At 31.9% G+C, this 22,848-nt stretch overlaps 2 protein-coding genes and 1 pseudogene across 2 annotated transcripts; all 3 read right to left on the bottom strand.

The window, feature by feature from the left end:
• Nucleotides 1-2,729: 2,729 nt before the first annotated feature.
• LOC130739975 (uncharacterized) lies at nucleotides 2,730-4,541 on the bottom strand. The gene is made up of 6 exons (XM_057592453.1): nucleotides 4,495-4,541; nucleotides 4,257-4,389; nucleotides 3,969-4,123; nucleotides 3,714-3,831; nucleotides 3,415-3,612; nucleotides 2,730-3,293 (listed from the first exon to the last, which is right to left on the bottom strand). Exons 1-6 carry the CDS (start codon nucleotides 4,539-4,541, stop codon nucleotides 2,892-2,894), a joined length of 1,053 nt encoding a protein of 350 aa, XP_057448436.1. The 3' UTR covers nucleotides 2,730-2,891.
• LOC130739969 (uncharacterized) lies at nucleotides 4,263-14,715 on the bottom strand (annotated as a pseudogene).
• Nucleotides 14,716-18,470: 3,755 nt separating this feature from the next.
• Nucleotides 18,471-21,157, bottom strand: LOC130739961 (uncharacterized). Its single transcript, XM_057592440.1, has 10 exons — nucleotides 20,999-21,157; nucleotides 20,573-20,882; nucleotides 20,337-20,433; nucleotides 20,121-20,242; nucleotides 19,943-20,027; nucleotides 19,702-19,831; nucleotides 19,438-19,592; nucleotides 19,218-19,335; nucleotides 18,898-19,089; nucleotides 18,471-18,770 (listed from the first exon to the last, which is right to left on the bottom strand). The coding sequence occupies exons 1-10, from the start codon at nucleotides 21,155-21,157 to the stop codon at nucleotides 18,471-18,473; spliced, it is 1,668 nt and encodes a 555-aa protein (XP_057448423.1).
• Between the last annotated feature and the right edge of the window lie 1,691 nt (nucleotides 21,158-22,848).

Below are 22,848 nucleotides of genomic sequence, written 5' to 3'. Positions count from 1 at the left end.
TTGATTCTTATAAAAATGACCACGTGTACTTTCTATTTGGTTTTTATAAATAAAAACGAAGGGGAGTAGTCAAAATCACATCACATACTACAAATAGGGTAAGGTCAACCAGACTTTTTGAATCATGAATCTCCTTTATGAAAACTCTCATGATTTTTTATTACTATCTATCATTGTATCTGGGCAATTTATATGAGAGGCTTGGGCCTTTCAAACTATACAAACACACTCAACGTTAATATATCCAAACGTCAATGTAACGTGCAACGACCTTTATGTATAGAAATACCGAAATGGAAATAGAATTCAATTGTCCAAGATAGGAGTAAAAGTCAGAGAAAAGGGGCAATGCCGGTGATTCATTGATCAGTCGACGTCATTTGTTGACAACACTACTCACATGAAAAAGGATTTGGCTCCTCAAAATATTTTGGTTGGTAAAATAAATCATCACAAATTGAACTAACAATCGATAAAATGGCTCGATTAATAGTTGTGATGACTTAATTTGCGCTCTACATTTCTACTTTAGAGGAATTAGACCTCAGGAGAAGCCAAACCATGTAGGGGCACATCAATTGGTTTAGATCCGTTCCTGACTAAGACAAATTCGAACCAATCAAATTAAATTAGTTGTGATTAGATTTCACGTTTTTTAACATTTGAATATGAATTGAACCAAACAGGAAACAGGTGATGTTCCGGTTGAATCGAATTGATTAAACAAATCCCTATTAAAATAATATTAAATATGAAATATAAAAAAATGAAAAATTTATTAAACAGTAATAGTAGAAAGTAATGCAAAATGGAGGTAAATAAATCAAGAGATTAATGAATATGCATTGTAGTGTAAAACAGTTTTACACTGACAGCTAATCACAACATGCCACATATATGAAATAATAACTTTCACCTTAAATTTCAATTAAAACAAGAATATATTTATTGACGTGACAAAATTCAATTGAGTGACTGTGTAAATAAAGTTACAAAGTTTATACTGATGGTGCACACACATTAAATTCATAAATCAAACAACAAATTATTGAGGTGAATCAACCAGCATCTCAAATGTAAGACACGTGAAATTAATCCCAATAAAATAATTGTTATATATGTTTGATTTCATGATTTGATTCGAATTTTATTTTCTCAAACCTGGATTCGAAATCAAACACATTGAATTCCTCTTTCCCGAATCAATTTCCGTCAATGAGTTCAATCCAATCCGATTTTTTGGCTTCAGATCGGTTTGTGTCGAACGGGTCAATCGATCCAGCCTGCGTGCAACCCTAAAACCAAGGCTTTGATATTCTTGAAACACGTGTATAAATAAAGGCTCACTCTGTCTGACTCTTCTCCCTTTGTAATACCAAAATTCCAATTCAACTAACCCAATCACACGTACAATAAGAGACCGCAAACAGTGCAAGAAATGAAGTAACCGTTTAGTCTAACCGTTATATAATGCTGGTGTTGAGGTTACTTTAACAAAGAGTACTCACTATTAGTATATTACTAGGATTCTTTAACCCGTGCGATGCACGAGGTTTTATCATTTAATTTTATTCGAAACACGAATAAGCGATTACAGAGTTTGTTAAACTTGATTATACTGGTTATTGAACACAGTTAATCCATTTGCGTTTGAACAATCTGCTAAGGTTCCAAACTCAAGTTGTTTTAATTGTTATCATTTGCGTTTCCACCTGCACTATCTTTTACTTTAGACACTTTTCTTCGTTGGTTTATCTTATTTCCGTCTTGTATACATATGTAAGAGGTGTAAAGCTAACCTAATCCATATGAAACTATATAATATAAGTGTGAATTAATAACTTAAATACGATATACATTATGTACATATGTTATAATACATATGTTGCCATGTACAAGCTATTAAATTTTTTTTTGACTGGTTATGAGGCTGGTTATGAGTTACTGCAAACTTGAGATGATGAATGAAACTCAGAGCATGAGTATTATAGTAGCATATCATGATATAGGACTTCATTGCTCTTATGCAACTTTGATCCTGTAGACGAAGAATCTACATGGGGAAGGGGGTTCTCATATCAGATGCTATATTCTTGGATGACAGATGATATTGTGTGGATAAATTAGTTCTTGTGTTGGTGGGTCATGATATTGCTGGGAATCCAATATATTACTGGACAAGGGAGTATGGAAGAGTGGCGTGAATATTGGAATAATAATAGTTGGGGGTCCCTTGTGCTTGAAGAAGCTGCACAAGACTTTATACAATATGACAAAATATGTTTTGAATCCAACGCTACTGGAGGGAGCCTTGACTTTCTTTGTCTATTTGTTATTTCTTACGTGGTAATTAGTCTTAGTTTTCTATCTTGTTTTTTGTGTTTTCTTCTAGTTATTGTTGTCTTCTTTTTATTTGTTTGTCTTCTCTTTCTTTTAGCTGTACTTTGTTCTCACTTGGGAGGGAATTGTTCCCAAGACTTTTATCTATCAATATACATATGTGTGTATATATATATATATATATATATATATATATATATATTCTACTTTAAAAAAAACACCAACATTATATTAACAACACATAACATACGTACAAACATGTAGTCTCACATACATGGCAGTAAAATGAAAAACACATACTTAGAACTTAGAAGAACTACCTAATATGACACACTTGAAACATAAACATGTCTCTTGGACTAAACAAACGACTTAATTGGGCACCACAACAGCCAAAATACTTATACCTAAAGCACTTGAAACATAAACATGTCCCTTGAACTAAACAAAGGACTTAATTGTACAACATAACATCCAAAATACTTAAACCTAAAGCTGGTGCCATAGTTAGATAAACTTAATGAAACACATAGAAAAACAGAATTTGTAACTCAGTCAACATATGCAAGATCATCCTCCAATTCAGCTTCATCATCTAACTCATCTTCCTCAGCAATTTCCATCATAGTACATTCAAAGTCATCATCTGCATCATCAATACTTTTGTCCTCATCCACTTCCACCCTAATGTTGTCTTCGTCAGCAGAAAGCACCAAGTTAGATGAATTCTTCTCATTCAGGAAACCTTCCACAACTTGGACATGATTACCATCCTCCTCAGATTCATCATCAAAGTCCAACACCAATTTCCTCTTCAATGGTTTGGGAAGTAAAGATCCAGTGCTACTTTCAGGCACATCTTCAAATGGTGTATTATAGGAAAAACCACCAACTTCCTTGTCTTCCAGCTCTTCATTGTTTTCAACACCAGTGGTATTGGTCCCAAATTGTGCCTAAAATGTATAAACAATGAATTAAGGTTCACCATGAGAAGCAAGCATATAAAAAACCATATACAAGAAGAAGATATGGTAAAATAAATTAGCAGCAAAAAAAAATGTTTCAGGAACACACATTGGCAGTTGAATCATTAGATTGTAATGCATGAAATAAGGAAATTGCTTCAGGATCCTCAGTAATGGCAAGGACATGGTAACATTCAGCTCCATTATATGTAATTCCACCATCATTACGTATTTTAAAAATAAGCTCTTTTCCAGGTATGCGATCTTCAAATTCTTGTGGATAGACAACATTAGAATCATCATCCACCTACAATTCATAAGTTTTCAGAAGTCAATAACTTTCACATCATAAATATAAGACCATAGTATAAACACATAGACAATAAAAAATAGTATTTCATGTCACACCTTAATGTTACTGACTAAATCTTCACATGACACACTAATCAATTGTTGTACTTCCCTCTCAAAGAGAACAAAAACAACATTATCGGAAGCATCAAAAACTTCAATCTTAACACGGTACCTGTTAATATTGAAACCAAGTGGTCAATGACTATTGTTGCAATATCACATAAATTAACAATTATGACTATGACAAAATGGCTTTTGAACATGAACATTAAAACAGTGGGTGAAAATAATAAAGATAGTTGAACTGACCTATGAATCATCTTCTCAAAGATCATAGAACACTTTGAACATTCAAACGCATCATTACGTAAATTCAACTCATTGTGGCATCTACAAGAAGGATAACACCAATAACCACCCTTTAAGACCGCAACAACAACAGCATGAACAAGAAATACACCTTGCTGTGAATAAATTAGGTTTGGATCATGTTAGACAAATATAACGATATAATCACAGATTAATACTGAAAAAAATAACTAAATATCCAAGTTATTATATTTAACACATATGTAATTAAACAAGATAAAGATTTACCTCTTTCTCCACTAAAAGCTCAGAAATTGTTCTCCTTGGGTAGAACTTCAGCACGTCAGCATTAAGATTCGCATACGCAATATCACGACTTATAAACTCAACAGGGCCATTTTGAAATCCAGCTTCTGCCAACCTAATGATAAATCAATTAAATGTCAGTCCAAAGAGATAATAACTAAAAAATGGACATAATTATATACCCTTTATTGAAGTTAGTAGAGGATAGTTATGATTCTACCTTCCAGCTAGCACAACTGATTCCTCAATAACAGGCTCAATGTACATTTTGGTTGCAGGTGGTATGCAATCAATGAATAGTCTCCCTGCAAATTGTTTAATAAACACATCAAATTATATAATTTAAATTAAATAAGGACATTCATAAAACCATTTCCTGCTAATCACCTCTGTGGGTGAAAACTTTGACAAACTGTATAACCATCATAGGTTTTTCTGTCCAGTTTGAAGACAAATACTCCAAAAATGTTTCCACATGTTCTCCTTCAAGCACACAATGGATATTTCCCCTGTGAATATTATAATTATCACATTAGGCCCACTAAACACTTCACACAAGCATGACAATAGTAACCCAAAAAAATTATTGTACTAATATTAAATACCTAAGGTCCTGGAGTTGAATCACCATCCTCTTAGTAATTTTTGAATTTCTGATGTAAACCTTCTCCTCTGATGCAGCAATGACCAGTCCAACAAAATCTAATTCAAATTTGCCATTACATTAAATGAAATATGAAACATAGATGAATGGAAATGTTATGGAAAACAACAACAGACTCGAAGCGGTGATTTATTCCAGTGTTTTAATGTGGGTATAAAATGAGTTCCTAACATTTGGTATACAAAATTTGTGAAGATTATTATTATACTTCTCTAAAAAAATTGCAACAAATTACATTCCAATGCTTGCACCAATATTACTACAGCAATTTGGCTATCATATAATATCATCAATCATTTACAGTAGTGACACCATGAATAAGATTTTAGATAACATTAAAAATATCAAGTTTTCAATAACACTCACCTATTACTTCTGTGAAGGTATCCCTGATAATTTTAATATGGCGTGTATCAAAGAAGGACCAGCAGTTTAAAGGAATAACACCATCCTCAGTGGTTCGAACCATCTTTGTGCATCCATGAAAAAAAAGCCTGCAGCTATGCCCGGTGAAACGCAGCACTCCATCATTAGGGAAGATCCTGAAATTTGATATCTTGTACACAGCTCCTTCAGCAATCTGATTCCTTATTGGGTGTCTCTTACAGATAGAAGCTTGTATTTTGACACCCTACAACAAATGCAAAGTCACACTATGAATGTTTAAAGAGGAAATACAACACATTGAAGAAGTCTACTTAACTAAAGAAACATTGTCACTAATTATAATGAAACAATGATACAATGAAGTATAGAGCATAAGTAACATATATTATTAGATTAGTCTACAATTCCTACCTCAGCACCAATAAGCACCATTTCCAAGCATGATGATTCAGATTCCAACAGCTCATCAGGATTTTTCCAGCAAGCAAGAACACGCACCTTGATATTCCAAGGATGATCATCAAGTGAAATTTGTTCCACTTTATCAAAATCACACCAAGCAGAAGGAGTAGGACGATCTGCAATATATTTTTTCCTGAGATAACAAAAAGGAAACAAAGTTTTAGGCAAACTGGACTTCATACTTAACACAACAACTGAAACTGAGAATAAGGTGCTAGTTTTGAACTCTTGTCTTAAACCTTTCACGTTATAGCATACAAAGGGGTAGATATATATAGCCTGGGAAGAATAGTATTTTAATCTGTGATATCTACCCCAAAATAAATGTCATTCCTCTGTCAATCAGAGTACAAAATAAGAAATCTTAAAAATCTATTCCGGGAAGATTTGTCTGACATCAGAAACTGATGACTTTGTAATATAAGGTACTGGAAAAATATGACCTCCAATTAGATGAGACATAAACTTGACTGAAATCTGACTTCAAATCAATTGCATTAAAGAAAGTGGTTGTAGAGATTAGGATTTGGAGTTACCTACTGAATGAAGAACTCTGATTTGGGTCAAGAGGAATGGGAGTTCACCAACTACATGGAGATACACAGGAAAGCCCTTTCTCCTCCAGCAAAAATCAGGCTACAGGAAATCAATAAATCATCAATTACAATCAACAAAGTCTCCTCACACGCAAAAGTACAAAACCATGGCTTACCGCTGACATCAAATTGCTATTCAAGAATTCAAATGAATTGAGATTCAATTGAAAACCCCAACGATGAATTAGAATCAGAGAAGTGAATGTCCATAGCAACCTATGGAACGACTAACCCTAAATATAGAGTTCAAACAGCAGGTGGATGTCCACGCGTCCTCCTTGCCCTTCACCTTATGCAACTACATCAGGAGGTGGCAGAATTTAGGAATGGGAGAACCTTGATCATAGATGACAACTCAATTTCGACACCGATAGCACAGAAAAAAACAATGATTCTAGGGTGCAGAGAAGGACGTGTTTGGTGATGCTACTTAATAAGAAGATATAGAAAATATCAAAAAACTGTTTGAGTATATTTTTATTTTTTATTTATTTAAAAAAAAATTGTTTTAGGTTTAAACAAAAATATATACTATCTAAATGGGAAGAAAATTTGTCAAGATTTCAATTAAATTCAATGTGTTGATGATATTGTTTTTGTGACAGCCGTTAATGATACACATAAATATGTGGATCCTTATCTTTTTAAAAAGATTGAGTATTATTTCCACACTGTAGACAAAATATGGAATGAACAAATTAAAACATTTATCTAATTTAATTTCTTATGGAATACAATAAATATATTTTTTAAATTATAACATTTTTTTTAAGTCTAATCAAAAGATTTCTTCAGTACACGTTAAACCACACCTAAATCAAAGTAGCTCAAATACATTGAAAAAAGATAATTTAAAATTTGGAGGCATTTTATATTAATATTTTCAAATAACAAATAATTCCAAAACTTTCAACTATTTGAGAAGTTTTTTTTTTCATAAGTCAAAGAATTGCATTTAAATTTAGCACAAGGGGTGCTAAGCCCATATACAAGAGAAAAAGTAGAGAAAGAAAAGACAAAAATCCAAAGAAACTAAATATTAAAGCCAATCCAATGCCTGAACTTGAACTTGAACTTGAAGTTGAACTTGAACTTGAAACTAACTTAAAAAACTACCCCGCAACATATACCAAATGTCGACCGTACAATTCTGCCTCAATTAACATCACAAAGAGGAAACAACTTATTTGAGCTTATCTGATTGCTCAAGCGCTTATGTCAATGTTTGGAATAGCTTATTCAAACAAGTAATGTCATATCGTATGTTATTTTGAAGTTATTTTCATAAGCTATTTATCATAACTAATTAAAAAGAACTTATGTTTATATATAACTTATTTTCAATTTATATCAATAAACTTTTTAAAATAACTTATGACCATAAGCACTTAATTAAGCTGTTTTCCCAAACAGGGTCTTAGGACAGTAATAATCAAATTCAAAAGCACTATATAGTAGAGGCTATAAAAACATATCAAAATAACCAATTATACAAAAACATAAAACATTACATAAGTCTAACATAAATCGTTTTAAATCATAATTTAACAAATTTAGTCATAAATAAATGTAGTGTTCTATGAGACTTAATCAGAGCTTATTAGTTATTTAGATAACACATTATCTATATGACTATAATGTGTTGTCGATTCTTTCAACCTAGATACACTAAGTAGTGTTTTAGATAATATATTTTTAGTCATTTTTCCAAAAATTATAATGTACTATTGTTATAATAAAAACCAAACATTTGTTTGAAGTGATCAAAATTTGACCCTTATGGAACACAATAAATAGATTTATCAAATGATAAGATTTTTCTTTATGTTAAAAAAAAAGATTTTTGTTTAAAGTGTAATTAAAAGGTTTGTTGACTACACGTTAAACAACACATAAATCAAGGTAGCCCAAGAACATTGAAAAAAAGTGATTTAAAACTTGGAGGTTCTTTTTATTAATATCTTCAAATAAGAAATAATTCTAAAACTTTTGACTATTTAATAAGGGTTTTTTATAAGCCAATGAATTGCATTTAAATTTAGCAAAAGAGGTGCTAAGTCCAAATACAAGAGAGAAAGTATAGAAGGAAAATACAAAAACCCAAAGTAAATAAAAATTCAACCCAACGCTTGAACTTGAACTTGAACTTGAACTTGAACTTGAACTTGAACCTGAACTTGAACTAACATCAGTAAGAGGAAATATATCCCTTATAGCCACAAACTTAATGGAGGAACAAACTTTGAATCAAATTTTTAAATAAAGAAAAAAAGATAACAATTTTTTAACTAAGTTTTGAGCATATACGAAGCTAACTACATGTAAATGATATGCCTGAAAGATGGCAATTCGAAATAATATTACTAACAGATCATACAAAAAACAACAACATCCTCTTCACTCAACAGTTGTATATCTTCTGAAAAACCTCTTTGAACACAATATTCTTGGTGCTATTACTTTGGGATAAATCTTCATTGCAAATCAATATTTTCAATCCAGCTCTAGTCTGCACTCGAGAAATTGCAACATATAATTGACCATGTGAGAAAACAGACTTCGGGAGATACACACCAACATGTGCCAAAGTTTGGCCTTGGCTTTTATTTATAGTCATTGCAAAAGAAAGACAAAGCGGGAATTGTCTTCTTGTAAACTTCAACGGCAAAGTTTGATCAGATGGCATTAAACTCATTCTAGCAATGAAAACCTTTTTTCCTACATGTGTCCCAGTGATAACTATTGCACCAATAACATTCAAGCCAAGATCTTCAACAATAAGTCTTGTCCCATTGCACATACCCATAGAGATGTCTAAATTTCGCATAAGCATAATTGGAGCACCTTTTTTCAAAACTAACCGGTGATCAGGTATACCAGAGGATCGAACATCATTCAAGAATTCAGTAGTTAACCAATCAGCCTCAATTCCAACTTCATCATCGACTTTCCAAATCGTATCTGAACTTAAATATACATGCTCTTCACCTGGAAAAAGAGACAAAACATATTGATTAACAGAATCAACTGCATCCAATGTAGGTGCAAGTATTGCCTTATCTCTATAATAATCTTTACATCCAACATTTTCAGTAAGATTGGGGTACATTTCATTCACTATGTCTGCAATTGGATTTAAAGACTTTTCAATCAACAACTCGGTAGGGATAGTAACATCAGCCTCCCCATCATCTTCATCTCCTAAATTACCATCTCCAATATCAAGTACCCACTGCGCAAATTGTTGAATTTCATTAGTATGTTGAGTGCCAGCGTCAATAAACAACCTCATGTTTTCAGTTAAAGTCAAAACCTTACAAAACCTCCAAAGACGAGATGAGTTTATTGTAGACATCACTATCTCAGCTCTAGAGCCCTTCGGAATAACAGGCAAGATTTGTCTGAAATCACCTCCTAACACAACAACTTTCCCACCAAAAGGTCTATCCATGTTAGCCTCATCTTTCGCATAATATCCCTTAAGGTCCTGTCTAAAGCTTCAAAAGCATACTTACTTACCATTGGTGCCTCATCCCATATGATAAGACTTGTAGCCTGAAGCAATTCAGCCTTCAGACTACCTTGAACAATACAACAACATGAGTCCTCATTGACATTTAGTGGAATACTAAATAAAGAATGAGCTGTTCTTCCACCTGGACGTAATAACGAAGCTATTCCACTTGATGCAACATTCAACACAATTTTCTTCTCAGACCTCAATTTGTAAGTCAAAGTTTTCCACAGAAACGTCTTACCAGTGCCACCATATCCGTAAACAAAGAAAAATCCACCATTCACATCATCAATGGCTGACAAAATTTCTTCATATATTGCTAATTGACCTTTGTTCAATTTAGGGAGTGCCTGAGCATGCATTTGTTCCATTTCCACTGTGTTAAAATTCAGCTCATTGAACATCAAAACATTGCCATATTCAGCTAATGTAGATGGATCAACAGTGGGCATGCCTTCAAAATTTTTTAGAGATTTTCCATTGATCAACAACACTTTCTCAATCTCCATTAAACAAAGATCTCGCAATCTTTTCTCATCAATCATCATCTCTACAAAAGAATAATCTAACTATTGAAGAAATTTAACAAATATAGCAAGTTGAAGTACAACATAATTGATAAAATATACCTGGACAATTTAGGTTTTTCTTTAGATCATGCAAAATTCCATCAGCAAGCATGAACCATGTTTGCTCCCATACCTTTGCGGGACTACCCATTGAGTTTGATAACAAGAGTCTTACAAATAACCCTCTTAAATAAAATCCTGAAGCTAGTTCATATGTCTCACATATACCATCAACAAATTGACGATCATCAGTCAATAAGCCCAAGGCACCACACGCATCCCTAAATGTACCATATGTGTTGTTCTTAACAACCGTAAGTCCTCATAACTTGTGCAACCCCTCTGAACATTTAATAGAAGTCTCATGTAATAAAGCTCACCAGTACCAGGAGGGACAAAATTCATTCTACCAATGGTGAAGCCTTGCTTTCTTGGACACCATTCCTTGTTTTCAGCATTGTACACAAATGCACTTGGAAACTCAGCATATATTAATCCTTTTCCATGATGATATTTCTTGTTTGCATCCATCCAAGCAATAAACATTGTTCTTCTATTTTTGTTTCTTGCAAGTACGCGGTCAATGTCTTCTCCATCTTTGAATATAACAACTTGCTTGTTGGGTAAATGGAACATAAGTTTTTGTACATGCGGCCATTTAAGGTGGATGTCAAAACGAAGAATTCTCCAAACAGCTTCACAAGGCGAAAGATATCTACAATCATAGTACTGCTTGATCTCATCTACCTCCTTGTTGTTATTATTTGATAATCCACCCGCAGACATGGACATTGTAACTCTATCAACTCCTTTGTTGATATATTTGAACAAGTATTTAATACAGTTGGATTTGTTGCAAAACTCAATGTTTATATGCGCCTTGTATTTCATAAGTAGCTTGGGATTATAGGGAACCACAAACCTGTTGTCTAGGTGCACACCTCTTCTAATTGTACTGATTCCAGTGTTCCTTCTTCTATATACAGGAAATCCATCACTATCAAAGGATGTGCTATTTGCATAATTTTTGGGAAAGAATTTAGTGCAACGTCCATTCTTCATGCAAGGAGATTGCTTCCTACTTGCACCACATGGTCCATGTACCATGTAGTTTGAAACAGCTTCAAACAATAATGGAAATTTTGTCGGATCTGGAAGTTCAGCACAAATGACAGAATCAATCATATCAATTGAATTCAACTTCTCACTTGGGTCAAGCCATAATAAGATATGGGCGTGAGGCAACCCCCTCTTTTGAAACTCTATTGTGTACATACCTATTGGAACAAAAAAATCAACTTATTAGCCACAATCAAAACAATTGAATTACAAAAACATGAAAAACTCTAATTCACTAATATAATAACTTGACCTGCTATGACTTTCCCAAAGAATTGACCCTTCTTGAAATCTGCCATAAGTTCATAAAGTTTCATATGAAATATTCTACAACTAATATCTGGACGATCAAATGCACATAGTCCAGAAGCAGACACAATATTATCAATCTCAGGCCACTTAGGATTACAGGTCATTGTTAGGAACAAATCCGGATATCCAAATGTTCTACAAATGGCCATTGCATCTTGGCAATTATTAAACATGTAACGTCTTCCACCAGTAAATGACGATGGCAACACAATTCGTGAGCCAACCATAGACGCATTCGAATCACCACGATCAATTGCTTCTTCAATTCCAGATAAAAAATCTTTCCTAATGGTTGCTTGATTCGTACGTATGAAAAACAACCTTTGTGATTCAATCATTGAGTAGCAGTCCACAACAAATTGTTGAAACAAACGACGTGACTTAAAGATTCTACCACATTCATTTGGCCTTTCTTGCAATCTGAATGCAACCCATTCTCTTAAAGAAATGTATTTCCGCTTTCTGGTAGAGGTGTTATTTAAACTGACTGCAAATGGAATCTTTTTATAGAATCCATCTTCACCAAATGGAAACAACATTGGGTATTGCAATGGAAGGAATGATGCATGATTCTCATGAATTCTTTGCAAAGAACCTCCTTGAGTGCGCAAAATAATATCACGCCCACATTCAGAGCTATCAAAATCACCAACGACTAAAGCAGCAACCTCATCCACACTTGGAAGATTGTACATTCGAGCATCTCGCGTACGATTTCTAAAGAGCCTTAATGAAACATTGCTCACCCCTCCATGCTCAACAAAATCTCGCACTCTTCTAAAACTCTTAGCTAAAACATTCTCATCATCAACCATCTTCATAATGTCTTCTACTAAAGTGGGATCAAGTGAACTTGTTGCAGACATTTGACTATAGTCCATAAGAAATAGGAAATTAATTATTACAAAATACCAAAATCATATCATCAAACTGGACCCAATTAATCACAACAAATCTCAAAAGCAAAATACCTGAAATAATTCATCCGATTGTGAACTTCATTATGTGTATCATATATATACAATTGAGCAAACTTTGGTGTACCACCTTCCTCGGGAAGCAAACTTCCAATCCGATGATAATTTTGCCCACTAATAATAAATTGAGGTGGGCCCCCACCATCATTCAAAGTTCGATCAATTTTGCCACCAAGGGAAGTGAAAGCAAACATACTATTATAGGATCGAATATGTTCAAGAAAATGTTTACTCCTTGGGTCACTGCCAGATAGAAGACCACACAACAGAATAGGAGGATTCCTTAAATAAGGAAGAGCAATTATTCCTTTCTTGCAACAAATAGCAAAATCCGGAGATCGTGGTTTTCTAGATTTCACTGCTCTTTCCTCATACCAAAGTAAAGCACCACAATACTTACAATTGTATTTCCTAACCCCAAAATCAGCATATTCTGTATAGTAAAATTAATAATTAACTATGGCAGCCAAATCATTATTGTGGTCAGTTCAAAATTAGCAATGTTACCTTGCAGTTCACTTGTCTGAAATTTGATATCAGATTCATCATAATCATTAGTGTGAGAATCACTTCCAAATTCATGTTCCGACCCAATGCTATCCAACCTAGATGTACCTAAAAAAATATAATTTACATGATATTGATTACTTTTAAGCACTCCACCAATTCCCTAATATCTATTACATTAAAGTTATGCCCCAATAATTGAAGCATATCACTTAGTGTTCTAGCCTAATTAAAATCACTATATTAGTTCCTTAGATACGATAATCTATGTAATTATTTATTTTATTTCAATCCTCCTCACATAAGTTAATGATGGAATTGGGCAAGAACTTGTAATCACTCTTAAATTGTCAAACCTCAAGCCAAATAGGAACATAGGAATTCTGAAAATAATGATATTTGTATATACACTTATGAAATATATAAAAAATGAAAAACCATTTCATATAAATGACTATATCCTCAAAATAATGAAAAGCCACATTATCCATTCACACAACACATGAAGAAAGTTGGTGCATCAATTTTCAATACAATTACTAACCTGTTTGGCCGCCTAAGTTAGTTTGTGTAGAATTAGAATCCGAGCTTGGACCAGGTACTTCCCATGGAGTCACTAATTTAAATAAGTAAAAAACCAATCACAAAACAAAAAAAGTGAATAAAAGACTACAAAAGAGCTAAACTAAATGAGATAGATCTCTAACAAAGACATCAACTAATGCCCAGTCCTACAGTGCATACTCTTTCCCACCTAAATAACAAATTATGCCTTGACTTGAGCACTACACTTAATGGTTATGACATAAATTGGCATCCACGTAGTGTCTTTTAAAAAAAAAGAAAATTGAATTAACCATGATATTAAATACTCCTCCATTAGTTAACATTAAAACAAGGAAATTTTGGTTCCACATTAAGCCCTTTAAAGAGTCAAAATGAGATTTGGCAAATATTAACTATAATATTACACTCCCTTCATCCCCTATTATAAATTACTTCTACCCAATCTTGTAGGATTAAGAAAATTAATCATTTCCTGTTAAAAAAAAATCAGTCATTTCCAATAAATTTGTTAAAATAGTTAAGTTTCCTAAACTACCCATGAATTTCTCTATCTAATTTTTTGTTTTTGTTTTAAGTCACACTATCTCAATCATACTAAATGATGAAGGTAAGTTTGGAAAAATGTATTAAATATTTCATTGGTATCATTAAATGGGTTATATTTTGGAACAATAAAATCTCTTAAAATATGACTTATAAATAAATGCGGACAGAAGAAGTCCAAAACTAAATAATTCACACCAATTATAATCACATTCATCCATTGTTTCCATTCCTCAAAATTTATATTTTCATCTGATTAAACACAATATTGGAATGAAAAAATGAATCTTTATAATTAAAATCATTTTCACCACCAAAGACCTAATTCAAAAATATATCACTTTGGGCATTTAGTCATATATCTATAACAAACTTAATGGCACAAACAGCACAAGAAAACATTAAAAGGGGAAGTGAAGCAATTAATTTCGTTAAATAACAGGCTACTTAGATGATCAATTTTATTAGGCCCTTGTTAATTGCTTAGCAATCATGTCTATGAGAGATGTGGTAAAAGCATCTCTACATTTCAATTATCTCCGAATAAATATAATTGACCCTCAAAAAATTGATTAACTACAACTAAAATATTTATTATTAGGGTACTAACGCATCTATCATCAAATTTTATAAAATTTGTTATGATTAACTACTTATCCTAATCTTTCAAAAAAAAAACAACATCTCTTAATCTAATCTAATGGGTTCTAATCACTAACAAATTTTAAGCCAAACATATCAAATATCCATTATTTATACCAAGTTTTTTCTGCGTATAATCAGCCCAAATGTTTGGGGCAGTAATGATGTTTTAAAAACAACAATTTCAGGCATACCAATAATATAAGATTGCAATGGAAAAATATAAATAGCACCGTAAAACAAAGTTACTTCTTTCAACTCTTGCTCTTTTGTATGGAGCTCTGGTGGTTGGTTTTTTGGATGTTGACCGCCGCTTGAATCTCTTGGATGAATGGTCCAATTCATTTGAGATGTCTGCATAGATTTGGGAACGAATGGATGCAATTAAAAAAATGAACAAACTGAAATTAAGAACTACAACTTTTTATTACCCTCAGTTTGTTACAATTTTTCAATAATTTTAAGAAATCATAACAGATAGGAATGAAGCAGCAAACCAATGGAGAAATACCTCTAAATGGTCGAGACATGAAAGGCAAGTTTGGAGGACAATGAAAAGTAGACTACTGAGAGGAAGATAAACACTGAACGAAAGTTGGCAATAGGCTATATATAGGCACAAATAACAAAAATATAGTAATAGATGGAATGAGGTGTGAAATGAAATATACACACCTCATTTTTTAAAAACTTAATTTCCATTCTTTTTATTTCTATCTTTCTTCTCCTATCAACTATCACATCTCATACTTTTTCTCTTTTATTTTTTCTTTTATCCTATATCTCGTATCATTACACCTCTATCCACCTCAAAGCGAGGTGTGAAATGAACATTATTCAATATAAACTTATTATTATTAATCCTAAATCATTCTTAGTATTTTAAAAGATATAAATTATCTACTCTAACATTTTATTCATGGACCTTCAATTTTATAACTCATATATTCCTCTTCTCTTATTATTATTCATACTCATACATTTACTTTAATTTAGTTTCCATCTCTAAAAAAAATTATATCATCTAGATATTACTCTCTTAGAATATTAATTACCAATATGAATACTTGTGATTAAATGATTATCTAAAACCTATTTTAATTATCATTGCATACAAGTAAGATTCAATTAGGATTATCATTATTTAATTAACAATAATTAGAGTTTTTGAATTACAATGTAAATACGTTTTTCACAATTATTCAATTTCATCCATTCATTTTGGTAAGTCATAATTATTTTTAAATTTTTTAATATTTAAAATAGCCAAATGAATGATTCTGATTAAATCACCATGTAAAACTTCTTACATATTAAGTGTATCGAAATTAATTTCTATAACAACTATGTTTATAAAATATCTAAAACCTAAAATACTAATATTTTTTTAATGGAAGGAAGGGAATTAAAGGGAAATAATACAAGCAACAAAATATCTATTAACTAAATATTTATAATACATAATTTTTTTTTCAAGAACACAATACAGATGTTGGCGGTAAAATGATGGAAAGCAAGTTTTTTACTTAAACAATTCATCCTTGATAACCTTTCCCATGAGAACTGTCTGACGTGATATGGAAAAGGTTGACGGCTGAACAGAAATTTCATAGCATTAAATGCAAGGATTTGAGTGACTTGATTTAAGAGAGTGAGAGAGTGCTAATTGACAGCAAAAAGTTAATAAAGTTACATGAACCAAATAAACTATCCTTTCATGATCTAGTCAAACAAAATGGTGATTTCTGAAAATACAAGTTCCTATCCAAATTGTGTAACTTAACAACGTTACCTATAATACTTTTTTTCCTAAATTGATTTACAATATTAAAATACTTAGTACATATCAAAAGTTAAATCTACTACATATAATGAACTAAACATTGGAATGTAAATGTACAAGCTAAGTAATTTAATCATTTAAAAAAATATTTTTGATATTGTTAAATTCATTAATTTTGGGGTTTTGTTTTATTTAAAACAAATTAAACTTTATTATGTTTTTCTTATAAAATATATACTTTATTATATTTGTCACCGAATGATAACTCAAGTGATAAGAGCTAGAGACATAAGAGTTAAGTGGGGTGAAGGGTCCTAGGTTCGAACCGAGGGTAGAATTAATTTACTAACATTTTTAACAACTAACATTCACCGATAAAAAAATAGATACTTAACTATATTTTAATGGTAATGCACCATTAGTATAAATTCTTTTTTACACATGTATCTAATGATGGGCAACCAAAGTAGAAATAGAGTTTTTTTTCACCACCTAAAATAATAAAAATACATGACAACATCTCATAAGGATAAGAAACCACCCCTAATAGTAGAAATTTTAGATTCAATGACAACACTTGAAGAATTAAAAAGAAAATAAATTATATTAAAATAAAAACTAACCTTCAATATAAGAGTATGACTTAAGTAACTAATGCTTCAATCAATATTATTTCAGTATCCCTTATATTAACCTCAATTTCTCACCTTCTTTCTTTGTCCAAGTCCTCAAACATAGGAATTTTTAAATATGATATCACCTACAATATGTACTATAAGTATTTTTTTCCTCATACCTATTTACTTGATAATATTTTACTCTCTCTACTTCAAAGACTGACGAATCCTAAATCAGTTTCAATAAATGAGTGTGACAAATAAATCCAATCAACTAAGAAGAATAAGACACATTTCAAAAAATCATTTCAGATTTAGTAATAGAACAAATGCTTATTTGTGTGTCTATCAACAGTTTTTTTTTTTGGAAACCAAAAAGCATATATTAATAAGGGTTAAAACCCAACACAGGGAAACAATTAAAACAAACTGAAAAATAACAACAGGGAGGCTGCCTAATTAGACTCCAGCATCGTAAAAAAGAAAACTAAATCTCCATCATACTATCCTGTTCCCTTCAGATTCTGTGGAGAATAAGATGAACCACAAAAACCTAGTGAAATATTCCTTGTACATACCACAGATTGAGGTACCCTTAGTAAGCTTATAATACAATTTTGCATACCAGCACAAAAACCAATTACACAAACCGTTGGAGTAGAGTAAAAACACAAACTAATTAACCAAACATAATATAATAACGATTAAAGATCATTACAGAAGAGAGTTCAACTGGTAAACAATAACTACATAGATTGGCTTCTGAATAAAATCCACAAAAGGCTTGGCAACAAAAGACAATGGACAGACATTGTTTTAACTATGATGAACATAAAATAAACACTTCCAACAAAACAAAATGACAACCTTCACTTGTAGAGATAGAAACAGTTAGCAAGTAAGACCAATCTATATAATTGAATACTAATTATTATCATTCCACAGTAGCAAGAAATTCCTCATGCACTCCTTCTTTAACTTGAATGCCATCAGGTTCCTTGCCATCACCAAATTCAGATCCATGAAATAATTTCCTCCTTAAAGGCAGGACACCAGTCATTGGAGTGACGCTGCGAGCAGTTGATTCCTCGGAAGGATAACCTTCAAACTGAGTTCCATGGTACTGCATATCACTCATCAGCTCATCTTCATCAAAGCTAACAACATTTTCTGCACCAGCAGCAGCTTCCACACTGTCTTCCTCCAGATAAGTGAAAGGAGGAACAAACTTAGACTGAAATAAACAATTTAAATTACAAGTTGATCAGATAAAAACACATAGTTATAGCTATATTTTCACTAATGACAACATAATTCAGTTGTGCAGATAACTGATTATGAATATAAGATGTAACCTGTACCTTCAATGGTGTAATACTTGAGCAGTTAGGAGTAAACAAGTCCATTGTTTCAGTATCAGAACAAATTCGAAGAACATCATAACAGCAGTGACCATTATAGAGGCTTCCAGTATCATTACGAATCTTGAATAAAACTTCTGCACCAACCAATTTGTCTTCAATCTCACGTGGAAAGTTGGCTGCCAAAGGTTGCTTAATTCAAGCAAAATAATAAGTTAGATCATTCACCAAATAAAATTGAATTACACAAGCAACATGGTGAAAGGGCTTAACTATGACATACATTATACACTATAGCACTATACACAATGATAGCTAACCTGAGATACATATACAAATTCTTCACAAGCTCTTTCAATGATCTGCATAGCTTCTGGATCACCCAAAACAAACACAGCACTTTCAAGCCCATCATAAACCTCAACCTTAACACGATACCTATACAAGTAAGATAGCACTATCAATTGCCATAGAAGTAACAAAATACCGATTGTTTTTTTTTCACGTAAAATCAAACAAACATTAAAACAATGAACTTGCCTATGAATCATTTTCACCATGTTCCTAAAACAACGACTACAACTATAACCATCGTTGACAGATTTCAGTTCAGTATAGCAGCGGCAAGAAGGGTATGCCCAGCCAGCACCTTTAATGACAGACACAATGCGAGCCCGAACAATGAACACACCCCTCTGTAGAATACAATAAAAGAGAAGTCCTAAAATCAGCACCTGATAAAATGAAAACCACACACTATATTCAATTCAACTAAAACACTCATCCAAACTAAATTTCAGCAACCTCCTTTGTGTGAATAAGCTGGGCTAATGTTTTAGCTGGATGCAAGTTAATAAAATCATCTTGCAAGTTCAAACGAATATCACGATACCCAATATATGCAACCGGCTCTTCAATTTCAAAGCCCCTAAATCTACCAAAACATAAAATCAAATGTCAAAATTCAATAAAATGAATGAAGGAAACATTAGGCTATGATATCAACTTGGAATAAGAATACACATATTTATTCAAAATGTTTTACCTCTCAGCAAAAGCTGACTGCTCTTCTACAATAGGATTCAGGTGAAGCTTGGTGACATTAGGAATACTTTTAACCATAAGTTTCCCTACAACAAAAGTTAATACAAATTATAAATAACAGGTCCAAATGATGATGCAAATGATGGAACTCATGAATTAATAGGAAAATAACATAATACCTTCAACATATTTAAGTGCAGCAAATTGCAGCCCAACAACAAATTTTGAAGTCCAATTAGAGCACAGGTACTGAACAAACATCGAAACAATGTCTCCGACAAATAAACAACGCATCCTCCCCCTGTAAATGAATTTGAACCATTGAAATTACAAATAACACCTAGGATTAGGCCCAAAAGACAAATTTAAAAGCACAACAAAGGGGAATGAACAACCCTGTGTCAACAAGTTCCACAGTAATCATTTTATGCATGGTATTATTCTTTATAAGCAGCTTCTCCTTAGATGCGGAAGAAACCAGCCCAGCAATATCTAGTTCACAACAAAGACAAATATACTATATCATTAAAGATACCAAAATAAGAAAAAAATAAAAATTTAGGTAATGTAGATAGTCAGGAAATAGCATTAGAAATTAATTATAGTTTACTTTTATGCAAATAAAACAAACCATCCACTGCTGAAATTAGAAATAACATTGATTGTGATAAGTTATAACCTATCAGGTAGGTAAATGTGTCAAAGTTCCTTCGAATATGCCCAATGTCAAGAAAATCATATCCATCAAAAGGGATACTTGGTTCCACAGAGGGGAAAATCAAAGTGCGAGAGTGCAAGAGCAGCTTGTAACGATGGTTTGTTACACGATTATCACCATGGTTGCAAGTAACCTGGAAAATTGAAAACTTATAGACACAACCAGGAACTATGTTCTTAGTCATTGGGTCTTCCTTGCATACATATGCTTCAATCTTGACAGCCTACATATAAAAATCAAAACAAAAATAACCTCCTATCAACATAATATAACAATAACTAATCAGCAGAATGAAGGAAAAATATAAGAAAGGGAGATTTTGTGTTCAGATAACTATACCTCACGGTCTATCAAAACCATGTTCAAGGATGAATGACTTGATTCCATCATATCTTCAGGAGTCTTCCACAAACCAATTACACGAACTTTAATTGTCCAGATATGTGGCCACAATGAAAGTTGGCTTAACGTGTGGAAGGGCGTCACAACAGGATCCATAGCTCAGGAACTGAATTCAGATAAAAGATATCGAGCAATAAGAAGAGGAAGAAAGAAATGCAAGTTCACTTCTCTTGTGGTATACTTAACAACTCTTTCTATGGTTGTTTATATAGACAAAAAAACTCTGGTAAGCTTTTAGAAATATCAATTAAAATAACAAAGCTTCATAAGGACTTGCTTGTGAATCAAACCATAACAGAGAACATGCTTGATATGAAAAGGACGACAATCAATTGTGGTGTGACATAACAGGAAATAAGGGAAAGGATTCATGTCACAGGATGGATATATCAATACCTCAAGAATGGAGCATGATGACTTCACTCTACATCTCACTTAAAACAGTAGAAGGTAGGTTGTAATTTGAGAAATAGATTGGATTTAAATTAACCAAAGGCACCATAACTTGAAGTGAACAAACGAACCAAACACCTGCGGATAGTACACCGTAATGAGGGTTTTTGTTTGAACTTACGCATGGAAAAAATCATCAATTGAAATTGTGATTTGAGAGGTCCAAACTCATGTATTGAGTATTTGTACTTCTACACAGCAAATATATATATATATATATATTAAATATCAACAAATTCAAATCAATTTTGTTAGTACACAGATAAAAAAACCAACTCAAAGTTAGATTGATATACCTTTTGATTTTGACGATGACTTGATATATATAGTTGTTAATGGAAATAAATATTGGAACAACTTTTCAAAAAAATAACAATAATATTTTATATTTAAGTAAATATCTCACTTTTTAACAAATACTCTACACAGGTTGGCCTATAGGATTAGAAAAACAGTATCAAAATATAGAATTTTTTATTTGGTAATAAGACAAATAACTAAATATATTTAAGGGTAATGGATATTTTTAAAAAAAAAATCAGCCATAAAAACTTAAGTAATATAAATATGAAACTACTATAAATATGCAAATATTGAAATCACTATCATGATACAATAACACATAAGTACCAACATGTCAATTAGATAGGATTCTAATAAAAAATAAATCAAACACATGTCACACAATGAAATCTCCTACAATATGGTGTGACAACTTCAATATATTGAGTGTGGGGAAAATGTGATTTTGGATGAAATGAAATAGTAAAGTAGGTTAAATGTATACTCCACCTTTTTGTATACTACCTCCTCAGCTACTTTTATAAGAAAAAAAAATTCAAAAACTATTTAATAACTATCAATTTATATTAATGTTTATGTTTAAAAAGGGTGGTCTAAACACCCTAAGAGAAAGTTTGACCCAAATAACACTTCTTCCAATCAAAATAAAGATAAGTTTTTTTTTTTTAACGTAAAGATAAGTTGCTATTAGTTATAATTTTATTTATTAATTTTTTAACAAAAATAACATTGACCTATAATATTGTTTTTTGTCAACATTAAATTCAAGATTAATAACACACACTTCTTATTTACATAAATAAGTTCCAAAATAACTCCAACCCCCATTTATAATGAGGAATACACAATAAAATAAAATATACAAATGGATTTTTATTTCAAATTAAAAGTGATCAAAAAATATATATATACCTATAATTCAAACGATAAGAATCAAAACCACTCATTAAAATGATTTCATATAAAAAAATTATATTTTATATGAAATAACACAAGAATCCATTCAACTTAAATTCAACTTAGATTTTTTG

Source organism: Lotus japonicus, chromosome 1, assembly GCF_012489685.1.
Source record: "Lotus japonicus ecotype B-129 chromosome 1, LjGifu_v1.2".
Classification (NCBI taxonomy): domain Eukaryota; kingdom Viridiplantae; phylum Streptophyta; class Magnoliopsida; order Fabales; family Fabaceae; genus Lotus; species Lotus japonicus.
Note: the sequence above shows the minus strand (reverse complement) of the source record. Positions and strands in the feature narration are given on the sequence as shown.